General features: G+C 43.9%; 1 protein-coding gene across 1 annotated transcript in view; it reads right to left on the minus strand.

Annotated features, from left to right (window-relative positions):
• The window catches only part of niban1a (niban apoptosis regulator 1a), a gene marked incomplete in the record, with an annotated part of 24,148 nt that extends 4,797 nt beyond the window's left edge, over positions 1–19,351 (minus strand). The window contains 10 exon segments of the mRNA XM_048251867.1: positions 1–144; positions 3,226–3,413; positions 3,617–3,779; positions 4,644–4,745; positions 6,061–6,176; positions 6,489–6,653; positions 7,370–7,484; positions 7,895–8,023; positions 8,289–8,419; positions 19,030–19,351. Of these exon segments, the coding sequence (XP_048107824.1) occupies positions 1–144; positions 3,226–3,413; positions 3,617–3,779; positions 4,644–4,745; positions 6,061–6,176; positions 6,489–6,653; positions 7,370–7,484; positions 7,895–8,023; positions 8,289–8,419; positions 19,030–19,084 (1,308 nt within the window).
• Between the last annotated feature and the right edge of the window lie 715 nt (positions 19,352–20,066).

Genomic DNA, 20,066 nt, shown 5'->3' on the forward strand with positions numbered 1-20,066 from the left:
CTGCAGGTCGATCTGTGTACTGTGGACGAGGCCTATGACGTTGGTGTAGTTGAATCTCTGCTGCAGCTCCTTCAGCTGGTCCTGCAGGCTGCTCACCCTCTGGTAGCACGTCTGCAGATTGGCCTTGCTCATCCCGGCCAGCGCCTGGACAAGAGACACGCCACCCGGACACACAGTCAACAGAGAGGCCATCAGACACGCCACCGGACACACAGTGAACAGACAGGCCATCAGACACGCCACCAGACACAGTCAACAAAGAGGCCATCAGACACGCCACCAGACACACAGTCAACAAAGAGGCCATCAGACACGCCACCAGACCAGTGTTGTAATGTAACGGAGTACAAATACTTCGTTACTGTACTTAAGTAGACATTTCACGTATCTGTACTTTACTTCGCTTTTTAAATTCATGTCAACTTTCACTCCACTACATTTCCTAGATAAAATGTATACTTTTACTCCGTTATATTTCCACTAAGCATCTTCGTTACTCGTTACTAAAACATAAAATTAGAAGAAATGTGTGCGACTGCAATAAGGGAGGTTTGGCGGAGGTTTGGCTTATCACTGCTCCTAGATTGCATTACGCACGCTCCGCGCTCTATTTCAGCGCGTGTTTGTTGCTAAAGGAGGAGGAGGACGCACAACTGAAACCGCCATGGAAGCAAGAGCACCTACTGGAGGACCTCCCGTTATCATAGACGACCACCCCGACGATAGTGGTGAACTCGGTGAACAGGGTAGTGGTGAAGAGAACGTCATACACCTGTGGCCGTATTTGCAAGAAATGTTTCTGTACATTGGCAGCTTTCTGTGTAGCTGAACACTCCGCTACCTGCCTCAGCGGCCTGTGAAAGGCTATTTAGCATCGCAGGACTTGTCTTCAGTCCAGGAAGAGTAAGACTGAATCAGGCCCGGGGTGGGTAATCGGGAGAATTCCCGGTGGGCCGCTTCACTTTTGGGCTGGTCGAGGAAAAAATATTGACATTTGTGACGTTAGTCTATCTTTTCTTAAAGTAGGACACGTTCCGCATTCTGTGCACGACACCAATGCCTCTGCATGGGTTGTAGCCTACGTGAGGGAGTTCTCCCCTCCCAAAAAGAGTTGGTTGGGTCTTTATCAAAAAGTTCTCAGATACGGATAGCTGCGCCGGCCCTACAGTAGGCTAGACACAAGCGTCAGGTAGAATGGATGGTAGAAAGTGGCCAGGAGAGACTGAGCAGAAGATCAACCAGTGGACCACTGAAAATGATGAGCCCGAAATTAGTGATGAGAAGGCCATGACTACAGGGACAAGTAGACAGGATAAATTAAAGTTATTTAATGTAAGAAAGAGCGATTACCCTACATGATAAACCTAAATGCCTTGTTTGCTCAGAAGAGGGTGTAGTAAAGGAGTAGGCTAAATCACCAAACAACAATATAGCCTACCCATGCAAAAAACATGTAGCCTAAACATTAGTTCAATAAGCCTCTTTGTGGAAGCGTGGGATTTCAAAGGCTACATTTCAAAGGCTTTCTTTCTTTCTTTCTGTTTTTGTTAACTTGTGGAATAGTGGAATATTTTTTGTTAACTTCTCAGTTGAAGTGAATTATTATATAACCTTTACACATTTGTTGAACCATGGTACTAATAAAAACTACAGGATAGTAATAGCTGAAATGTTGCTTCATTTATCCAATTTCCACCACTATGGAAAATGTGGGCCGGTCTTGGGCCTGAAACTCCCAGGCACTGAATTCTGGCAACTTTGAAAACCAGCTTCTTTTGAAGATGAACAGACACCTTTTCAGTTTCAACTAATAACTGGCATATTAGTAGTTGCTGGACATAGGTGGCCTGTGTGTGTGTGTGTGAGTGTGAGATGGTGACCTGGGGAGTAAGCCCTAGAAATGCTCATACCACATGACCAAAATGTTCTCCCTACAAGCAGGTCATTTTTAAAAAAAAAAAAGAAATAAGTTATTTATTTTTCATTTTTACCTGAAGTTCATACAAGAGTGAAATTTCTTGATGAGCGAGATTAACCTAACATGGGAACCCTGAATATGCTTTACTATAAAAAAGCCAAAATAAAGTTCACAATAAAAGTTCAAAATAAAACCGCTTGCTTTTTACTTTTTACATTTACTTCAAATACTTAAGTACATTAAATATCAGAAAATTACTTTTGATACTTAAGTACAGTATATATCAGATACGTTAAGACTTTTACTTAAGTAATATTCTAAAAGGTAACTTTCACTTCTACCAAAGTCTTTCTAGTCCGATACTTGTACTTTTACTCAAGTATTGCTTTCTAGTCCTTCATACAACACTGCACCAGACACACAGTCAACAAAGAGGCCATCAGACAGCCACCCAGAGTAATACTGACAAAACCTGGACACGCCACCGGACACACAGAAAACAGAGAGGCTATCAGAAGCCCACTGAGAGGAATACTGAGACCCTGGGTCTGCCCCTCTGCACACAGTCAAGCTTAAACAGGGATCGGAGGGCTCGGTCGCCTGCTGGAATAGCAGCCATGCAAGGCAATGATTACCATCACTCAGGTCTCAGCTGTGCTCAGAAGCTGTTTGTATATGTAGCATTGAGAAAATACACATGTCTACATCAACAGGCGATGCCTTGGATAGAGGAGTCATTCATGATGACCTTCACACAGCAGAGCTGACACTTCTGTCATTGTCTCTGATGTTGTGGCCCTTGGGGGTTCACAGCGACTCATGCTTATACATCCCTTAGTACATTCGCGTGGATCTTTGATTTAAGATATTTTACTGTCCATATGAGTCATGTGGATTTGTTATTCTATCAGTCTGTGTATGTTGTAGTGTATTTTGTGTGTGATGTCTTAAACTACTGGGACCTTGAATTTCCCCTTGGGAATTAAATAAACCATATCCGTGGCCTACTGGTTAGCGCTTCGAACTTGCACCCGGAGGGTTGCCGGTTCGAACCCCGACCAGTAGGAACGGCTGAAGTGCCCTTGAGCAAGGCACCTGACCCCTCACTGCTCCCCGAGCGCCGCTGTAGCAGGCAGCTCGCTGCATCGGGATTAGTGTGTGCTGAGTGTGTTTTACTAATTCACGGATTGGGATAAATGCAGAGACCAAATTTCAATCAAAAGAGCATATATACTTATACTTAAAGTATCTATCTATCTATCTATCCACATCACAGAGATGTGGCAGCACCACCATCTCCATCTCACCGTCTTGAGTTCGTCCTTCTCGGCGCCCTCCTGGAAGGCCTGGCACAGCTCCTCCATGGTGTTGGCCCCTAGTAGCCGCGCCTCGTCGAAGCCCGAGCTGACCGGCTCCATCAGCTCCTCCAGCACGGACACCAGGAACGGCTGCACGTGCTCAGAGCAGTGCCGCTCCGCTGGAGCCGTCACCATGGCTACGACATGCACAAGGACAAGGACAACGGTGAGATGGGAGAGAACAGAAGCAGGGCATTCAAAGAATCTTCAGTGAGATGTGTATGTGTTATATAGCCTGGGTGGCTTTTGTGAGCATGCCAGTGTGTGTAAGTTTGCTTGTGTGTGTGTGTGTGTGTGTGTGTGTGTGTGTGTGAGAGTGTGTGAGTGTGTGTGTGTGTACCTGTGAGTTTGTTCTGCAGGAATGCTTTAGAGCTGGTGATCTGGTCCATGTCTGAGCGCAGCAGCACCTCCTGTTGGCTGGCACTGGTCTTGCACGCCTCCTTCAGAGTGGTCAGGCCCTCCAGGAGATGCCCCTGAATCAGCAAATAGGCAGCTTCCACCGTCTGGCGGACACACACACACACTCAGTAAGATGTCTCACAACAATCACATCACATTAGAAGTAGCACTGGTCTATCTCTGGCCATTCAGTGACTAAAAGAAAACAGTCTTGACTTTCCCTCACTACATTGCCATCTTCTTGATACACCAACAGTTTGACACAGACCTGTAGATGATCCCAGGCTCTGCCTTAAGCTGACTAAGCTAAAATAAGGAAATCAGGCCGTGGCGCGACTGGCACCTGCACCGTACGCCGGCGACCCGGGTTCGATTCCCGCCCCTTTGGTTCTTTCCAGATCCCACCCCCGCCTCTCTCTCCCACTTGCTTCCTGTCACTCTCCACTATCCAGTCACATTAAAGGCATAAAAAATCCCCCAAAAATATACTTTAAAAATAAATAAATAAATAAGGAAATCAATCTTCAGATGATACTATGGAGAACCTGGAGCTCTCACTGGAAGTCCTGTCACCATATGCTCGTCCTACACATTTAGATCAAACTAAATGTACTAAATAAACCATATGCTCGTCCTACACATTTAGATCAAACTAAATGTACTAAATAAACCATATGCTTGTCCTACACATTTAGATCAGAGGATTGTCGCTGTGTGTGTGTGTGTGTGTGTGTGATCAGAGGATTGTCACTGTGTGTGTGTGTTCAGAGGATTGTCGCTGTGGGCTGCAGCCCATGTTGTCCCCCTGCAGATGGAGCTGAGAGAGCGGAGAGTGGTGATTCAGTGAAAGTGCTCGGTCCTGTCTCAGCAGACTGTTTTGCGATCAGAGCTGTGCTCTGTGTGTGTTGTTGTTGTTGTTGTTGTCGTTGTTATTGTTGTTTTTAACGAGCTTATCGGGTGATACTCACAGCAAACCACACCCTCTTCTTAGCCTTCTTAGCCTTCAGCTTGGGCAGCATCTCTTTCTCCAGAGATGGATATAAGTCCTCCATCAATAAGTTGGACAGAACCTATGAACACACACACACACACACACGTTATGTACACACACACACACATTATGTACACACACACACACTATGTACACACACGTTATGTACACACACACACACATTATGTACACACACACACACTATGTACACACACACTTTATGTACACAAGTAAGCAGGTGTTATGTACATAAGCTTGCAGAAACAGAGAGAAAGATTTTGGGGATGAATAGTATTTCCATTTGAGGTTCTAAGATGCATCAACAGTTTTCCTACTATTGGCTTCTTCCTCAGAATTTCAGCATGCATGCAGGCACACACCCACACACCCAACACCACCGCTGCACAATTACAGCAATACCCTAAGAAGCATCACACACACACACACGCATCTCTCTGTCTCCTTCACAAACACACACACACACAGACATACACATCTCTCTCTGTCTCTCTCTTTCCTACACAAACACACACATCTCTTCTCTCCTACACAAACACACACACACAGAACCAGGTGAAACCATTCACTGAAACTCCCAGCAACATATTTAACATTCCATACAGCATTGTGCTGTGACGTCTATTTGTACTAAACTTGATTGCTTTCAGGGGGAAAACATGTGCATGTGCATTATGGAGTTACATTTCAATTGTGCTGTGTGTGTGTGTGCGTGTGTGTGCGTGTGTGCGTGTGTGTGTGTGTGTGTGTGTGTGTGTGTGCTGGCATGATGGGACAATTTTGTAATTATGCACCATTCTATTGAAAAATGGTGCATGGGTGTGTAAGATTTGTGTTTGTGTATATGTGTGTGTGTGTGTGTGCACGTGTGTGTGTGTTCGAGTGTGTGCGCATGTGTGTGTTGTACACAAGGACAATGGCTGCCCTGTGAAACGGTGGGAGGGGGTGTATCCTGACTGAAAGTGGGATTTCCTGGTTTGAGAGCTTTTCACAACATCACTCTGTAAAAATAAACCTCACACACACTCACAGTGTTCTTTACACACACTGCATATTTCACACACTCATCTTTCCATCACATGGTCCACATATACAATAGATCCCTCATAGTCATCATCACACACAGATATGTAAACAACCGTTCAGTCGCTGAGTGACAAGGAGTCATAATGACAAACTGCAGACTGTACTACAGCTGTCCTCAATCTTATACTTTAAAGATGCTGCCATTTTAGACATCTACAGAAACTCTTAATGCTGCAAGCAAGCTGTAGTTTGGTTTGTGTTATATATCAGACATTTGAAACGATGGCAGACGATCGTGATGCCGAATGGGGGTGATGGAGACAGGGGTGGTGAGCCGAGCGCAGACTCACCCGTGCGTCGCTGCCGATCAGCATGTCCCAGGACTCGTACTGGCCCTTGTGCTGCCTGTGCTGCTTCAGCGCTCTCAGGAAGGCCTTCACCTCCACCGTGCCCTTCTTCAGGAAGTCTGTCAGAGGAGGGTCAGAGGTCAGGGGGAGGTCAGCTCTCAGAGGTTTGACCATCTCTTTAGCTGTGTTCAAGATATTCACTGCTTTGTGTGCATTATGGCGTGAAATAGTGAGGATTTCATAGTACAGTACATAGTACAGTATGTGTTTGAGAGTTCAGTTGCTGTATTTCTGCTGGTATAATGACTGTTTTTGTGTGTGGATGCTGAAATGCTTGTTTTTGTTGTTTCAGCATGTAGCTGGGTGTTTATGTTGTTGAAGCTGTGAGTGTGTGTGCGTGTGTTTGTGTGTGTGCGTGTGTTTGTGTGCACCCTGGTTCTGGTGGCGTATGCAGTCGTTGAGGATGGCGAGGAAGCCCGTTTGCCTGGCCTCCTGTTTGAAGCAGAAGTAGGAGTCTCTCCTGTAGGGCAGACGCAGGTACACAGGGAACTGTCCCGGCATACCGATCACCGGTGGAGCAAAGTCTTCCTTCTCATCTACACACACACACACACACACACACACAGACAGCCAAAGCCACACACACACACACACCACACACACACATGGACAGGCACAGACAGCCAAAGCCACACACACACACTCGTTATGTTCAGACAGTTATTTGTGTACAGCCCACATGTATAAACAGAATGTCCGCAGACACACATGAGCACATCTGTAGTGATGCATCTGTGGACAGCAGGCAGACAGTAATAGTGGCCTGAGTAATGCTACACCAAATTCATGACACACACACACACACACACACACACACACAACACGCATCAATGAAGCTCAGATTGTTCTACCCTCAGTGACTCACACTGTCCTGTAGTGACTAACTGCTGACCAGACACACACACACACATCTTCGCTGTCTTCCTGTTACTGTGGTGTAACAGAGGTTACTGTGTCTAAGAGACTTTTCACTTGGATTTGCAGTTGCAAAGTGTGACTATATAACGTGGGTGTGGGCGTGTCTGTGTTATTTTTGTCTCTTTTTTCAATGTGATATTGTGTGTGTGAGTCTGTATGTGTGTGTCTGTGTGTGTATGTGTGTGGCTTAGGCATTCCATCTCTCACACAAAACACACGCAAATTGACACACACAAACAAAACATTATCGGCATCATCACGCCTCCCACTCCCCCACGCCTCCCACGCCTCTAGCCCTGCGGTGCGGTGCGGTGCGGTGCGGTGCGGTACTTACGGTTGGCGTCGGGGAAGCACTGGTCCACCAGCGCCATGTACTTCTCCTCCGTGGTCAGCACCACGCCCCCCGTGGGCAGCAGCTTGTGCCGAGCTGGCACGCCCTTGACGAAAGTCTGCACGGGCACAGTAAGCTTGAGTTCAGATTTACCCATGCATGGACACAGGAACCAAAACAAATACACTGACTGAGGTGGCACTACTGTACATTAGTTACTGTATGGAAAATATCACAGGGCTTCCTAAAGTCACTTCATAGTATGCATTGGGTATGGTCTCTGTAATATTTTTCAAAAATCTTCCAATAATAATTCCTCACTTAGAGTATATCATTGCTACTGTAATATGCACTTTAATGCTACCAACATTTTCTATACAATTCTGTAAAATGATTCATTTTGGACAAAATAGTCTGTTACATACTATTACTTCTACTATACTGTATTAGATGAGTGTTAACCCTTAATGATTGTGTGACTGGTGCAGTTATGTGAATCTGTAGTTGTAAGTGTCTCATGGGCGGTACCTCGTAGCTCTCATGGCACTCGAGGCTGTAATTGGCCCGCACCACCACATAGCGTTCACGCCACTTCCTGGTGTCATCGAAGTAGAGCACATGCTCCTCATACAGTATCTCCCCGTCCTTCAGAGGCTCCTGGGGAAGCAGGCCAGAGAGGAACATCTCAGATCACACAACACATATCTCACACACACACACACACACGCTTCAGAGGCTCCTGGGGAAGCAGGCCAGAGAGAAGCATCTCAGATCACAATCACATCAGAGGAGCCCGTCTCATCACTTGATTGTATCTATTCTGTCTAATGCATACCGCGCATACAGCACTCACAGTCACACAAACCAATGATAATCCATTTGTGTCCCCTCAATCGCACGCGCGCACACACACAGTCCATACCCTTTGTTTGAGCAGCTGTGTCCGCTGCTCCTCCTGCTGGTTCATCTCGTCCCGTATCTTGTTGCAGTACTCCACTGAGTACTGCTGCTTATAGAGCACGCTGAAGGCATCAAGCTCCTGCTGGGCTCGACCTGCACCGACACAACACACATGTCTCATCAACAACACAACACACATACTACTCACACTCAACAACACAACACACATCTCTCATCAACACCACAACACACATCTCTCATCAACAACACAACACATATCTTTCATCAACACCACAACACATATCTTTCATCAACACCACAACACATATACTACTCACACTCAACAACACAACACAATTCTCTCATCAACAACACATACTCACACTCAACAACACAACACACATCTCATCAACAACACAACACACATCTCTCATCAACAACACAACACATACTCACACTCAACAACACAACATATATCTCATCAACAACACAACACACATCTCTCATCAACAACACAACACACATCTCTCATCAACAACACAACACACATATCTCATCAACAACACAACACACATCTCATCAACAACACAACACATACCACTCACACTCAACACAACACATACTCACACTCAACAACACAACACACATCTCTCATCAACAACACAACACATACTCACACTCAACAACACAACATATATCTCATCAACAACACAACATATATATCTCATCAACAACACAACACACATCTCTCATCAACAACACAACACATATCTCCCATCAACAACACATACAACTCACACTCAACACCACAAAACGCATCTCTCATCAACAACACAACACACATCCCTCATCAACAACACAACACATACTCACTCAACAACACAACACACACCTCTCATTAACAACACAACACACATCTCTCATCAACAACACAAGACATATACCACTCACACTCAACACAACACATATCTCTCATCCAAAACACAACACACACTCACACTTAAAGCAACACCAAAGAGGTTTATACCTTAAAATAATGTTACCAAAATCGTTTCAGTGGTTCATCAACTCGTAACAGGGTAAACGGCACTTCTGCATTCGCTTCACAGCCCTCTATCGGCTATAACCGAACTATGTAAGTTTGCCAGATCGGGTAGCGGATCTGTAGTTCGATGGAATGAGACATAAGAAACTACAAATTTGACTTGCATCTGATGTCGCAATACATCGTACTTTTATAAGTCATGCAACATATTCTACCTTGTCTGTGGACATCATTATTTGCAAAGCCGGTGCTGGATAAACAAATAGCGTGCGTGCGACAGAGGGAAAGTTCTTTGGTGTTGCTTTAACACCACAACACACATCTCTCATCAACAACACAACACACATCTCTCATCAACAACACAACACATATCTTTCATCAACACCACAACACATATACTACTCACACTCAACACCATAACACAATTCTCTCATCAAGAACACATACTCACACTCAACAACACAACACACATCTCATCAACACCACATCAACAACACAACACACATCTCTCATCAACAACAACACATACTCACACTCAACAACACAACATATATCTCATCAACACCACATCAACAACACAACACACATCTCTCATCAACAACAACACATACTCACACTCAACAACACAACATATATCTCATCAACACCACAACATATATATCTCATCAACAACACAACATATATATCTCATCAACAACACAACACACATCTCTCATCAACAACACAACACACATCTCTCATCAACAACACAACACACATCTCTCATCAACAACACAACACACATCTCTCATCAACAACACAACACATATCTTTCATCAACACCACAACACATATACTACTCACACTCAACAACACAACACAATTCTCTCATCAACAACACATACTCACACTCAACAACACAACACACATCTCATCAACACCACATCAACAACACAACACACATCTCTCATCAACAACAACACATACTCACACTCAACAACACAACATATATCTCATCAACAACACAACATATATATCTCATCAACAACACAACACACATATCTCATCAACAACACAACACACATCTCATCAACAACACAACACATATCTCTCCATCAACAACACATCACAAATACTGCAGTACTCACACTCAACAACACAAGCTATTACATACACAATAAAAGACTCTTGTATCATACATATTGTATAACACACATTATAACAATGTAGGCATCACACATCACATTACTATCAACCCCACACATAACACGCCTGTATTACACAACACTGACAGCACACATAAATCCACTTGTCAATTCATAACGCATTACGTAACACAAAGCACTGACCCATCTCAGTACTGTCTATAGGACAGCTTCCACACATCCAGCTCTTCCAGTGGCCATAACTACTTAATCTCTCCCTCCCTCTCTCTTAACTAGGTTTGCAACACCACAAAATGCATTCTACAGGGTTTGCATCTCTCAACCCGAGCCCCCTCAACACCAGCAGATGCCATGCTTTCTTCTGCTTTCTCTTTCTTCCAGGCAAAAAAAAACAATAATCCAGGGCAAAAAGAAAACGCATTGTGAAGCATATACAAACTCTACAATAATTCTGAGTATGTATCAGGTTTTGATGACATGGGTGATGTGATGCTGTGACGATCGAACATTACTATAACTTCATAGTCATATTATGGGATGATATCATATCATATGGGATGAAGGGAAAGAGAGCAGGAGAAATGAAAGAAGGATAGAGAGAGAGAGACGGAGAGAGAGAATGAGAGATAAATCATTCTAGGAAGGCATGTCCTAATTGGCTCCCTTCCCAGTGTTAAGTGAGAGATGGTGGAAATTTTTACTTGTTTGCCCTAAAAACAAAGAGCAGCTTGAAGTTTTCCACTGACTATGCAAATGGCAAGAGAAGGAGGGAAAATAAAGAGAGAGAGAGAGAGAGAGAGAGAGAGAGAGAGAGAATGGCCGTTTCCTTGGAGATTTCTTAAGCTCACAATACCCTGCGACTCATTCCATGTCTCACTGTTGTGGCTTTTTTCTGTTATGGTGTGTTTGATCGTCTGTAACACATAATTCCCCCTCTCCCCTTTGCTCTGCCTGCACGGACTGGCACTCATGAGCACACATGAACAGAGAGGGAGGAAGGAGGACAAAGGCAGATCAGGTAGCAAATAAGCTCAAAGGTGACCAGACCCACCCAGTGGGAACAGAGGCAGTCAAACACATGTGACAGAGCTGGGGTGCGTTTCCCAAAACCATAGCTGCTAACTAAGTTAGCAACTTTGTTGGTTGCAATGCAATTTCCTATTGCCAACCAACTAAGTTGCTAACAGGTTAGCAACTATGGCTTTGGGAAACGCACCCCTGGACGGTTGTCTGGAGTGTCCAGTCTTTGGGCCTCTTAGACTAAACAGGAAGGGAGTCTCAATGAACTAGGGCTGCGTTCCACAGAACAGAACACCCCCAGTGCACACCAGGGTTGGGCAAAATTGGAATTGCAATTCTACTTCCTGTTTGCTACCTCAATTGAAATGCAAGTGAAATTCAATAATTTAATTAGAATTTAAGAGCCAGCTTAATTCAATTTTGGAATTCTGAACAACCCTGGTGCACACATGTATACACAACATGCATATGGTCCCTGCAATACACAAAGCATTTGCTATGACTGTTATTCCTATTTATTCATCTGATATATTCAATGTTTTTTTAACTAGAGGACTGATCCGGAACAGTAGAAGTGCAAAGTGGTTCCACAGGTCATCAGTTTGAAAGAGGAAATTACATCAGTGCACCATTTCCTATTTGAGGAGGAAGTGACTCACGGCAATCCTGTGGAAGTATTCACATCCTAACATATGGACTTTGACACATTGATGGTCTTGCTCACACACACTCACACTCACACACACACACACACACACACACACACACACATATGTACATGCACAAACACACACACTTTATGGCATTTGAATTTGCCAACAGAAAAACTCTTTTCCCACCAGAACAATGCACATGCATCTATCATGTCGACTTCAGACCAGATGTCTGGAGAAGCCCACATTACAACACTTTTCTCACAGCTGTAATTCAGAACAGGGGTTTTCCCTAAGAGACCGGGATTCAGGTCAAATACATTATAGTCCATTTATGTAGGAGGAGGGATAGATTCTGTGACTCTGCAAAACAATTACCTCATTTAAAAGGTATTGTTTTTTTCCCCTCATCGCCAAATACTGAGCAAATTTAGAGGATGTTGTTACACACACACACACACCACACACACGCTACAAACATCCTGATAATTTCCAAACTTGCCTTTCAACCCCTATTAGATTTGTGTTTGCTATAAACTCAAGCAAAGCACAGCCAAGTGTTATAAACTGAAGTAGGCAAGGATTTTAGATTACCAAATGGCCCAGCTTTATATGTGCCTGGGGCTTTCATAGAGACCCATTCACTGGCCTTCAGATGACTCATCACAGAGTCACCTCAGCATCCTTTACACTTGGGTGGATGTGGCTTTTCTAAAGTTTGTGATGAATGGCACAGGAATGGCCATATTTCATTCACATAGAATGTAGCAAGCACTCATATGGAACAACCGGCCTGACATTTAAATGCCCTCAATTTCCTTATTCATTAAATTCAACCAAATAAATTACATTAATATTTTACTTTGCACAAATTAATCTCATGATGTCTTATTCACAAGATCAGCCGGTCATCTGTCTGATCATCTGTCTCTGTTGCATACTTTGACTGTTAGTAACTGAATCATGGGCCTCCAAGGCAACATCTGGGTAAGGTCCAGTATAAGGATTCTCTTTTACTCCAGGGATGGTTCTTCTTTGCTGATTGGATCCATATTTGAGCTCCTCTGAGAGAGCTGTTATATGATAGCAAGGTCTATAAAGTCATATCACACAATACCTGCCAGCAACAATGTAGAATAGTCTGAGGAGCTCAACAACTTGGCTCTACTCAACTGCTGGGTGATGTGTCTGTGTGTCTGTGTGTGTGTGTGTGTGTGTCTGTGTGTGAGTGAGTGAGAGAGAGAGAGTATTGTACCCACCACTGTCTACTAGTGAACACACTAACTCTCTAAACTAAAGTTTTGTCTTAATGCCGTGTCACTATCTTTTCTAAATGTGCACAAGCAATGTATAGGTGTAGCAGAGTAAAGGTGAACCCATCTTGGTTTTTCTGGAAGAGAGAGATTTGGCCGGCAATCAGCCTCCTCTGACGTTTCCCCACGCCTTTGGTAAGGACTGGTTCCAAAATCACATTCAGCTGTGAGCCGCAGTATTTGTGTGTGTGTGTGTGTGTGTTTGAGAGTGAGCGACTGGGAGACTCGCCCGGGATGGAATGTCTCACACCTTTACCTGAGTTTTCTCAAGCTCCTACAAACGGTCTTGGTCAAATGGGACAACCAGAGTCACCAAAAAAAACACCTTTACCAAACAAACCCCAAACTTCTCCTGAACCACCACTCATCCATAGAATATCAGTGGACAGCGCCGACTTGGGGAAATCTCAACACATCCCATGGAGCACAAGGTAGAGTGTGTTTCTCATGGATATAATCCCTTAACTATAAGCATTAACACAAACCTCTGTGTTATGCCTAAGCCCTTCTTGGATGCTGCTGAATAATTATGCGTCACCAAAACAGTCCAACTACCAATGAGACTGTGGTGCAATTACATCATTCAACAGTGTAACCGAAATAGCGTGCCTGGGGAAACAGCAGCAACTCTCCCACAATAGCCGTCTCGCAAATTCCCCATTATTTTTCTCTGTGCGGTCTTCATCACTCTCACTCTCTTACCTTGCCATAAACATTCTTGACTCCAACCTCCAACCAGGAGGCTGCCCTGACCTGCAGAACCAGTTCTGTATAGCACACACACACACACCTACAAATGCCCCCCCACTTTTACCCTTCAAACACACATAGACAGACACAGAGAGGAAGAGGCCAACATGTAATTTTAAGTCTCGTGAAATGCTGAATTACTTACGACAGAGTACAATGTTTGTGCTACATCCCACAGCTATAAAAAGCAAAGATAAAAGCTGGGAACCTTCCAACATCTATCCAGTATTAAACTTAAATACCACTTCTACACCATGTAGCTTTATCGCAATGTTGCTCAAGTATGATTTATCGAAATTCTCCCAGCTCTGGTTTGCAGTATAACACACAAATGCTCCCTTTCTGTCTCGCACTCTCAGCCCATCTGCCCCCCACCCTCTCTCTCTCTCTCTCTCTCCCTCTCTCACACACACACACACACATTCAAAAGCACATGCAAAGACTGTACCTCTCACATCAATGGATGAAAGTAATTACAGGGAAAACCTGGAGGGGATGGAGGAGGGGGGGGGGGTTTTGCTTAAGCCCAGTTTCCTGTTTGTGCAGACACGAGTAAAAGCCGAAAACAATCGACTAATTCAAGTCACTCTTCGACACTATTCATCCACACAACCTCTGGGCGTAACTGTAAAAGCTCTCACATCCTATTTTCACACACACACACACACACACACACACACACACACACGCAGCAGGTGTTCGCTCTGCCTTTGTTTGGTTGGCTTCGCATCCGCAGAGCATCCCCAGTCCTGAGAGACAGCTCAGTGAGAACACTGGGTCTCATTAGCGCAGCTGACTCATGATGGCGCCTCACCTCACCCAGAGCTCCCTATGAGCCCTCATCATTACCCATTCCACTCATCTCACCCAGAGCTCCCTATGAGCCCTCATCATTACCCATTCCACTCACCTCACCCAGAGCTCCCTATGAGCCCCTCATCATTACCCATTCTACTCAGCTTTACCCAGTCTTGCGCTGGCATTTTTGACATCAACCTCCAAACAATATTCTTCCCATTCCATTCCGGTTCACTGCGTTAGTTTAAAAGCAGACGAGACGTGCAGTTGTGCTGATTTCGAAGACAGTCAGTACACCCTGTTAGAAGATCTTGACATCTTTCTGTCATGTCAGGTTGAGTGTGCAATTCATCACTAAATAAGAGACGCCGAAAATCTGAATCTTTAAGTTATGTCAGAAACCAAGCCTGACACGTATAAGAACTATATGTACCGCCGAGCGGTACAAAATATGACCGCCGCCCAGTCCAGCACATTTTTTTCCACAAAAATAAATCACGCTGAAAGGCCTATATGATTCTAACTGTCTCACTAAATTGCATTATCCACACTCAATTCTCACTGGTATCTGCTAGACAACAAGTACCAAAACATGATTAGTTCATAGATTTCACATGTAAAATTCATTTATACAACCCCACCCCCATCTTGCCTGTTCATAATTCTGAGAAATTCTTGAATTGTGTGCATGTGTGCGTGTACATGTTTATGTTTATGTTTATGTGTGTGTGTGTGTGTGTGTGTGTGTGTGTGTGTGTGCTTTTGTGTTTGCCTACGTATGTGTGTTTGTGCATGTGCATGCATGCGTACATATGTCTACTGTGTGAGTATGTGTCATAATGTGATGATTACTGTGAATGTATGTGTGTGCGCAGTGTATCTGTTTATGCACATGTGTGCACATGGAATGGGTTAACATGACCCCTGGAGGCAAACATACGGAAAAAATTGGTCATCCTAGGCCCCTACGGTTCAAGATATTCACAGAAAACTGTCTGCCCTACCCTCCTTTCGGGGTCCAGTCCAGCGGGGGCTACAGATCAAAACGAAAACGATGGTTCCATGCTATCCATGTGGGGTTACATGCCCACCAAGTTTCGTGTACCCCGGTCTTCAGTGTCCCGGGAATCCTTGTTGGTGTACGGTCACTAAATGTACACATCAATTATTTTATTGTAAGGCCCCCCATGAACGAAAGTTCACGAAACTTGGCATGCATTCGGAGGGTGTCATAATGATCCTACACTTTCAATTTCGTGCAGTTTTGACCATGTCAGCCAGAGATATTGTTATGAAAACACCTAATTTTTTGCTTTTTAATTTTTTAACTAGGTGGCTTATACATGAAATAAGTGGTAATGGGATAGGTTGACATGTCCCCTTAAGACCAACATACAAAAAAAAAGGTGGACCTCCTAGGCCCTACGGTTCTCGAGATATTCACGGAAAACTGTCTCCGCCACCTACAGGCCAGTTGGTGTATAGTAACATAAATTAATTTATTGTGTGGCCCCCATGAACGGAATTCCACGAAACTTGGCGTGCATTCAGAGGGTGTCATAATGATCCTAAACGTCCAATTTCGCGGCAGTTTTGACTATGTTAGGTCACAGATACCTGCGACATAAATTACCTCATTTTTACTTTTTGTGTTTAACTAGGTGGCGGCTATACATGAAATGAGTGGTTATGGAATGGGCTGACATGGCCCCTTGAGATCAACATACAAAAAAATGATCCTCCTAAACCCCACGGTTCTCTAGATATTCACAGAAAACTGTCTGCCCTACCCTCCTTCCTTTCGGGGTCCAGTCCAGCTGGGGGCTACAGTTCAAAACGAAAAAATCGATGGTTCCATGCTATCCATGTGGGGTTACATGCCCACCAAGTTTCGTATTAATTCCGATCTTACAGTGTCCCGGGAATCCTTTGACGGAAATTTGGACATGCGAAAAAAAAAAAAAATCTGACTAAACCTATATGACCACCGCCAGCTGGCGCGGGCGGTCATAATAATAAGAACTGATGTAAACAGTTGAAGAAATTCCAAGAACTGGCAGACATGATACTCAAGTGACATGCTACAGTAACAAAAACAGTAAAATCCAAAGCCAAGGATCTCTGACTGGAAGTCCAAGCTACCCAACTATGGAACTATCTGAATGCTTGCGTATTGATTTGTGTAATGATTGTAAATTATTTGTGTAAAGATGCATTTAATGGCATCTTGTTGTGTCTTCATTTCCATGTGTGGTAAACACAGTCGGTTTCATTGTTTGGCATCTTACATCTGTGCGCAAGTCCGAAGTGCCAGAATTTGGTGCATTTCTGGCACTAAATCATCTTTTAAGTTTCTGTTAATATGGCTTTGTTTGAATGGTCCTGATGATATAATGCCTTTGTAAATGCCCCTTTGTCAACATGTTTTTTTAAAACTGATCTTATTTATGAACAGCATTGTTTTCCAGGATCTGAATTTACATAATGTTCTGTTGGTTTTGATTTGTCATTGTTTGGCAAAACCCACCATGAGCTCTGTGGTTTGCAACAGCTTTAGAAGAGGAGTAACACAAGTCAAGGAAAAAGCAAACCTCCTTGGCTGCACTCTGTGTCTATATGATGTCCTCACAATTCCACAGAACCGATTTTATATGCTGCATCTCAGTCTATCAGGATCTCCTTTCACCTGTTCTGAAGATGTGTCAACACACCCAGATAAATCATCGATTTGCGCCTCTCTCTCTCTGGTGCCAGTGAACATTTGCAAAACAAAAGTCATACGTGGCCATTTTCTCTGCTGTCGGCGAACATGTAACATGATATTTGGACATTGTGTCGTTCAGTCTTTCAATGCTACCTCTTGTACTCTGGCTGGTCTACACAACCAAAAAGAAGACATGAAGATGGTCCCAAAACCATGAACCCAGAGCCTTGAACAAAAAATGAAGACGAATGTCCCTTTTCTCTGGGTACCCCACCCCTCTATTGCACAATAGAGTGGTGTGGAAAGTGAAACTGGTCGTGGTGCATAAAGGAGTCTCCCTTTTCAGCTGTGGGACCTGGCCAACAGGAGGGACCTGATCTGATCATAACCTCTGATAAGGAAGGAAAGGGAGAGGGAGGAAGAGAGAGTCAAATGGACAGAAGGACACGGAGGGAGTGGAGGGTGCTCCAGTAAGTCCTTACTATCGTGTCCAACATGTCTTTACCTAGAGGACAACTTTGGAACTAATTAATAAAAGTTACTACAACAACCACTATCTTGCCTTCCCACGGGTATGCAGGATGAATAACCTGCACAGCTTGGCAACTGTGATGAGACATTTATGCCTTCAATCTGGTGACTCCACTCAATACAACCATGTGGCTTGCTGGAACATCAGAAACCAGTTGTGCCAGGGAGAACATGCCGGTATGAGCACACACATACACATGTCAGGATAAGCATTCAGTCTAAGCACAAGCAACAATAATTATAGAACAGACTAGCCTACCAGATGAGAATAATCCACAGCCTAAATGCACTCACTCTGAGGAATATGAACTCTAGATCACAAAAATACATTATGTAGTTATTAGAATACCCTAAGACCATGCAGTTTTGATTAATATGGCAATATCCTTGGAATTTCATATGAGCTTAAGCCTTAGACAAGATGAAAAAGCAATAACCATGATACAAGAACAGAGGAGGCCAATCATATTTCACTTGGTCGTGTTTGAAAATGTAGTAGCCAACCCAAATAGACTGTTCTATTTGGTATTCATAAACAGAGAATATTCTGAGAACTAAGAACGTAACGTATCCAACCAGGAATAGTATCGCGCTGAGACAGAAGAACGCGGCTGATATTGTCTGGATGACAAGTCCGACAGACATAAGCCCCTTGTTCTGACGCGGAAAGGAAAAGGTGCCACACTGATGTCATGGTGCAAAAAGTAGTTTACGCTTTGGGGGCACGAAATTACCTCTAGTCCCGAAAAAGAACAATTCTGTTGCAATTTTAGAGTTTTGGTCCGATAAATATTCTAGTCTTACCTTTGATGAAATTGGATTTGTTCTCATCCAGCAGACTGGACCCCGAGATCCCCATGTTGCCGCGCTGGTGTGCGGTAAACTGTGGGCAGGTAGGTCGCGCTCGTCAGGTGTGGCTCCTGTCGCATCGAGCTCCGTGGCTCACACTAGAAGCGCCTACCCGCGGGCGTGGTGCTATGGACACGGCGGGTGGACGCACCGGGAACCCAGCCTCTGCCTCCTCCCACATCAGACAACATCGTGGAAATTATTTGTTAGTGCAACAAAATAAAAACGTTTGTGATTTAGAAACTAAATTGATGTTAGGGACCATGTTTGATTATTTTCCCCAATAAGAATACAGCTCAGAAAAGGTTTTTTTGGACAGAACTGTGTTTGAATGGGCATGCTTTGTTTACTTTTCCAGTCTCTCCTGGCAGGATATACTTCCCCCATGTGGTGTGTCCCATTCTTTATCCCACCAGACAGTGGTCGTTCCATTACTAAGGAATGTGACCATGCCCTCAAACCTTGTGTAGGTTGCAAAAGACATTGTGCATTACAAGAATGGCTAAGATGCCATTTAGTGTTCCATTGGCTAAAAATGACAAAATACAGAAATGTCAAAATACAGACAATCAAATGTGATCTTAGATTATAACTCACCAGATGTAGAAATCTAAACTCACATTCTGGACTTAATGTGTAGCCTACTGTATAGAGAAAATGTTAAGAATAAAGTCTGGCCATTTAAGTGGGAGTCTGACAGAATGGAATCCTTGTGATGGCCAGTCAACCATAAGACACCATATTCTGCAAAGTCTGGACAACACCCTGTGGAAATTCAACTGGGACGGGCATTGACTGCTCTCAGAAGTCAGTCAGCTGGCATCAGCTGTTGAAGTCAATGGCACAGAATAGTGAGCAGGACACTGGAATCCTCAAGGATTGGCAATGGTGCAGACTGAGCCAACATGCGGGAACAAACAAAGGAAACTACAATAACTGCTTTGATAGTAGTTTTGTAGGGTTTATTCCCTTCGCTCACTATTACTTATAAC

The sequence above is a fragment of the Alosa alosa genome, chromosome 9 (genome assembly GCF_017589495.1).
Source record: "Alosa alosa isolate M-15738 ecotype Scorff River chromosome 9, AALO_Geno_1.1, whole genome shotgun sequence".
Lineage (NCBI taxonomy): Eukaryota > Metazoa > Chordata > Actinopteri > Clupeiformes > Clupeidae > Alosa > Alosa alosa.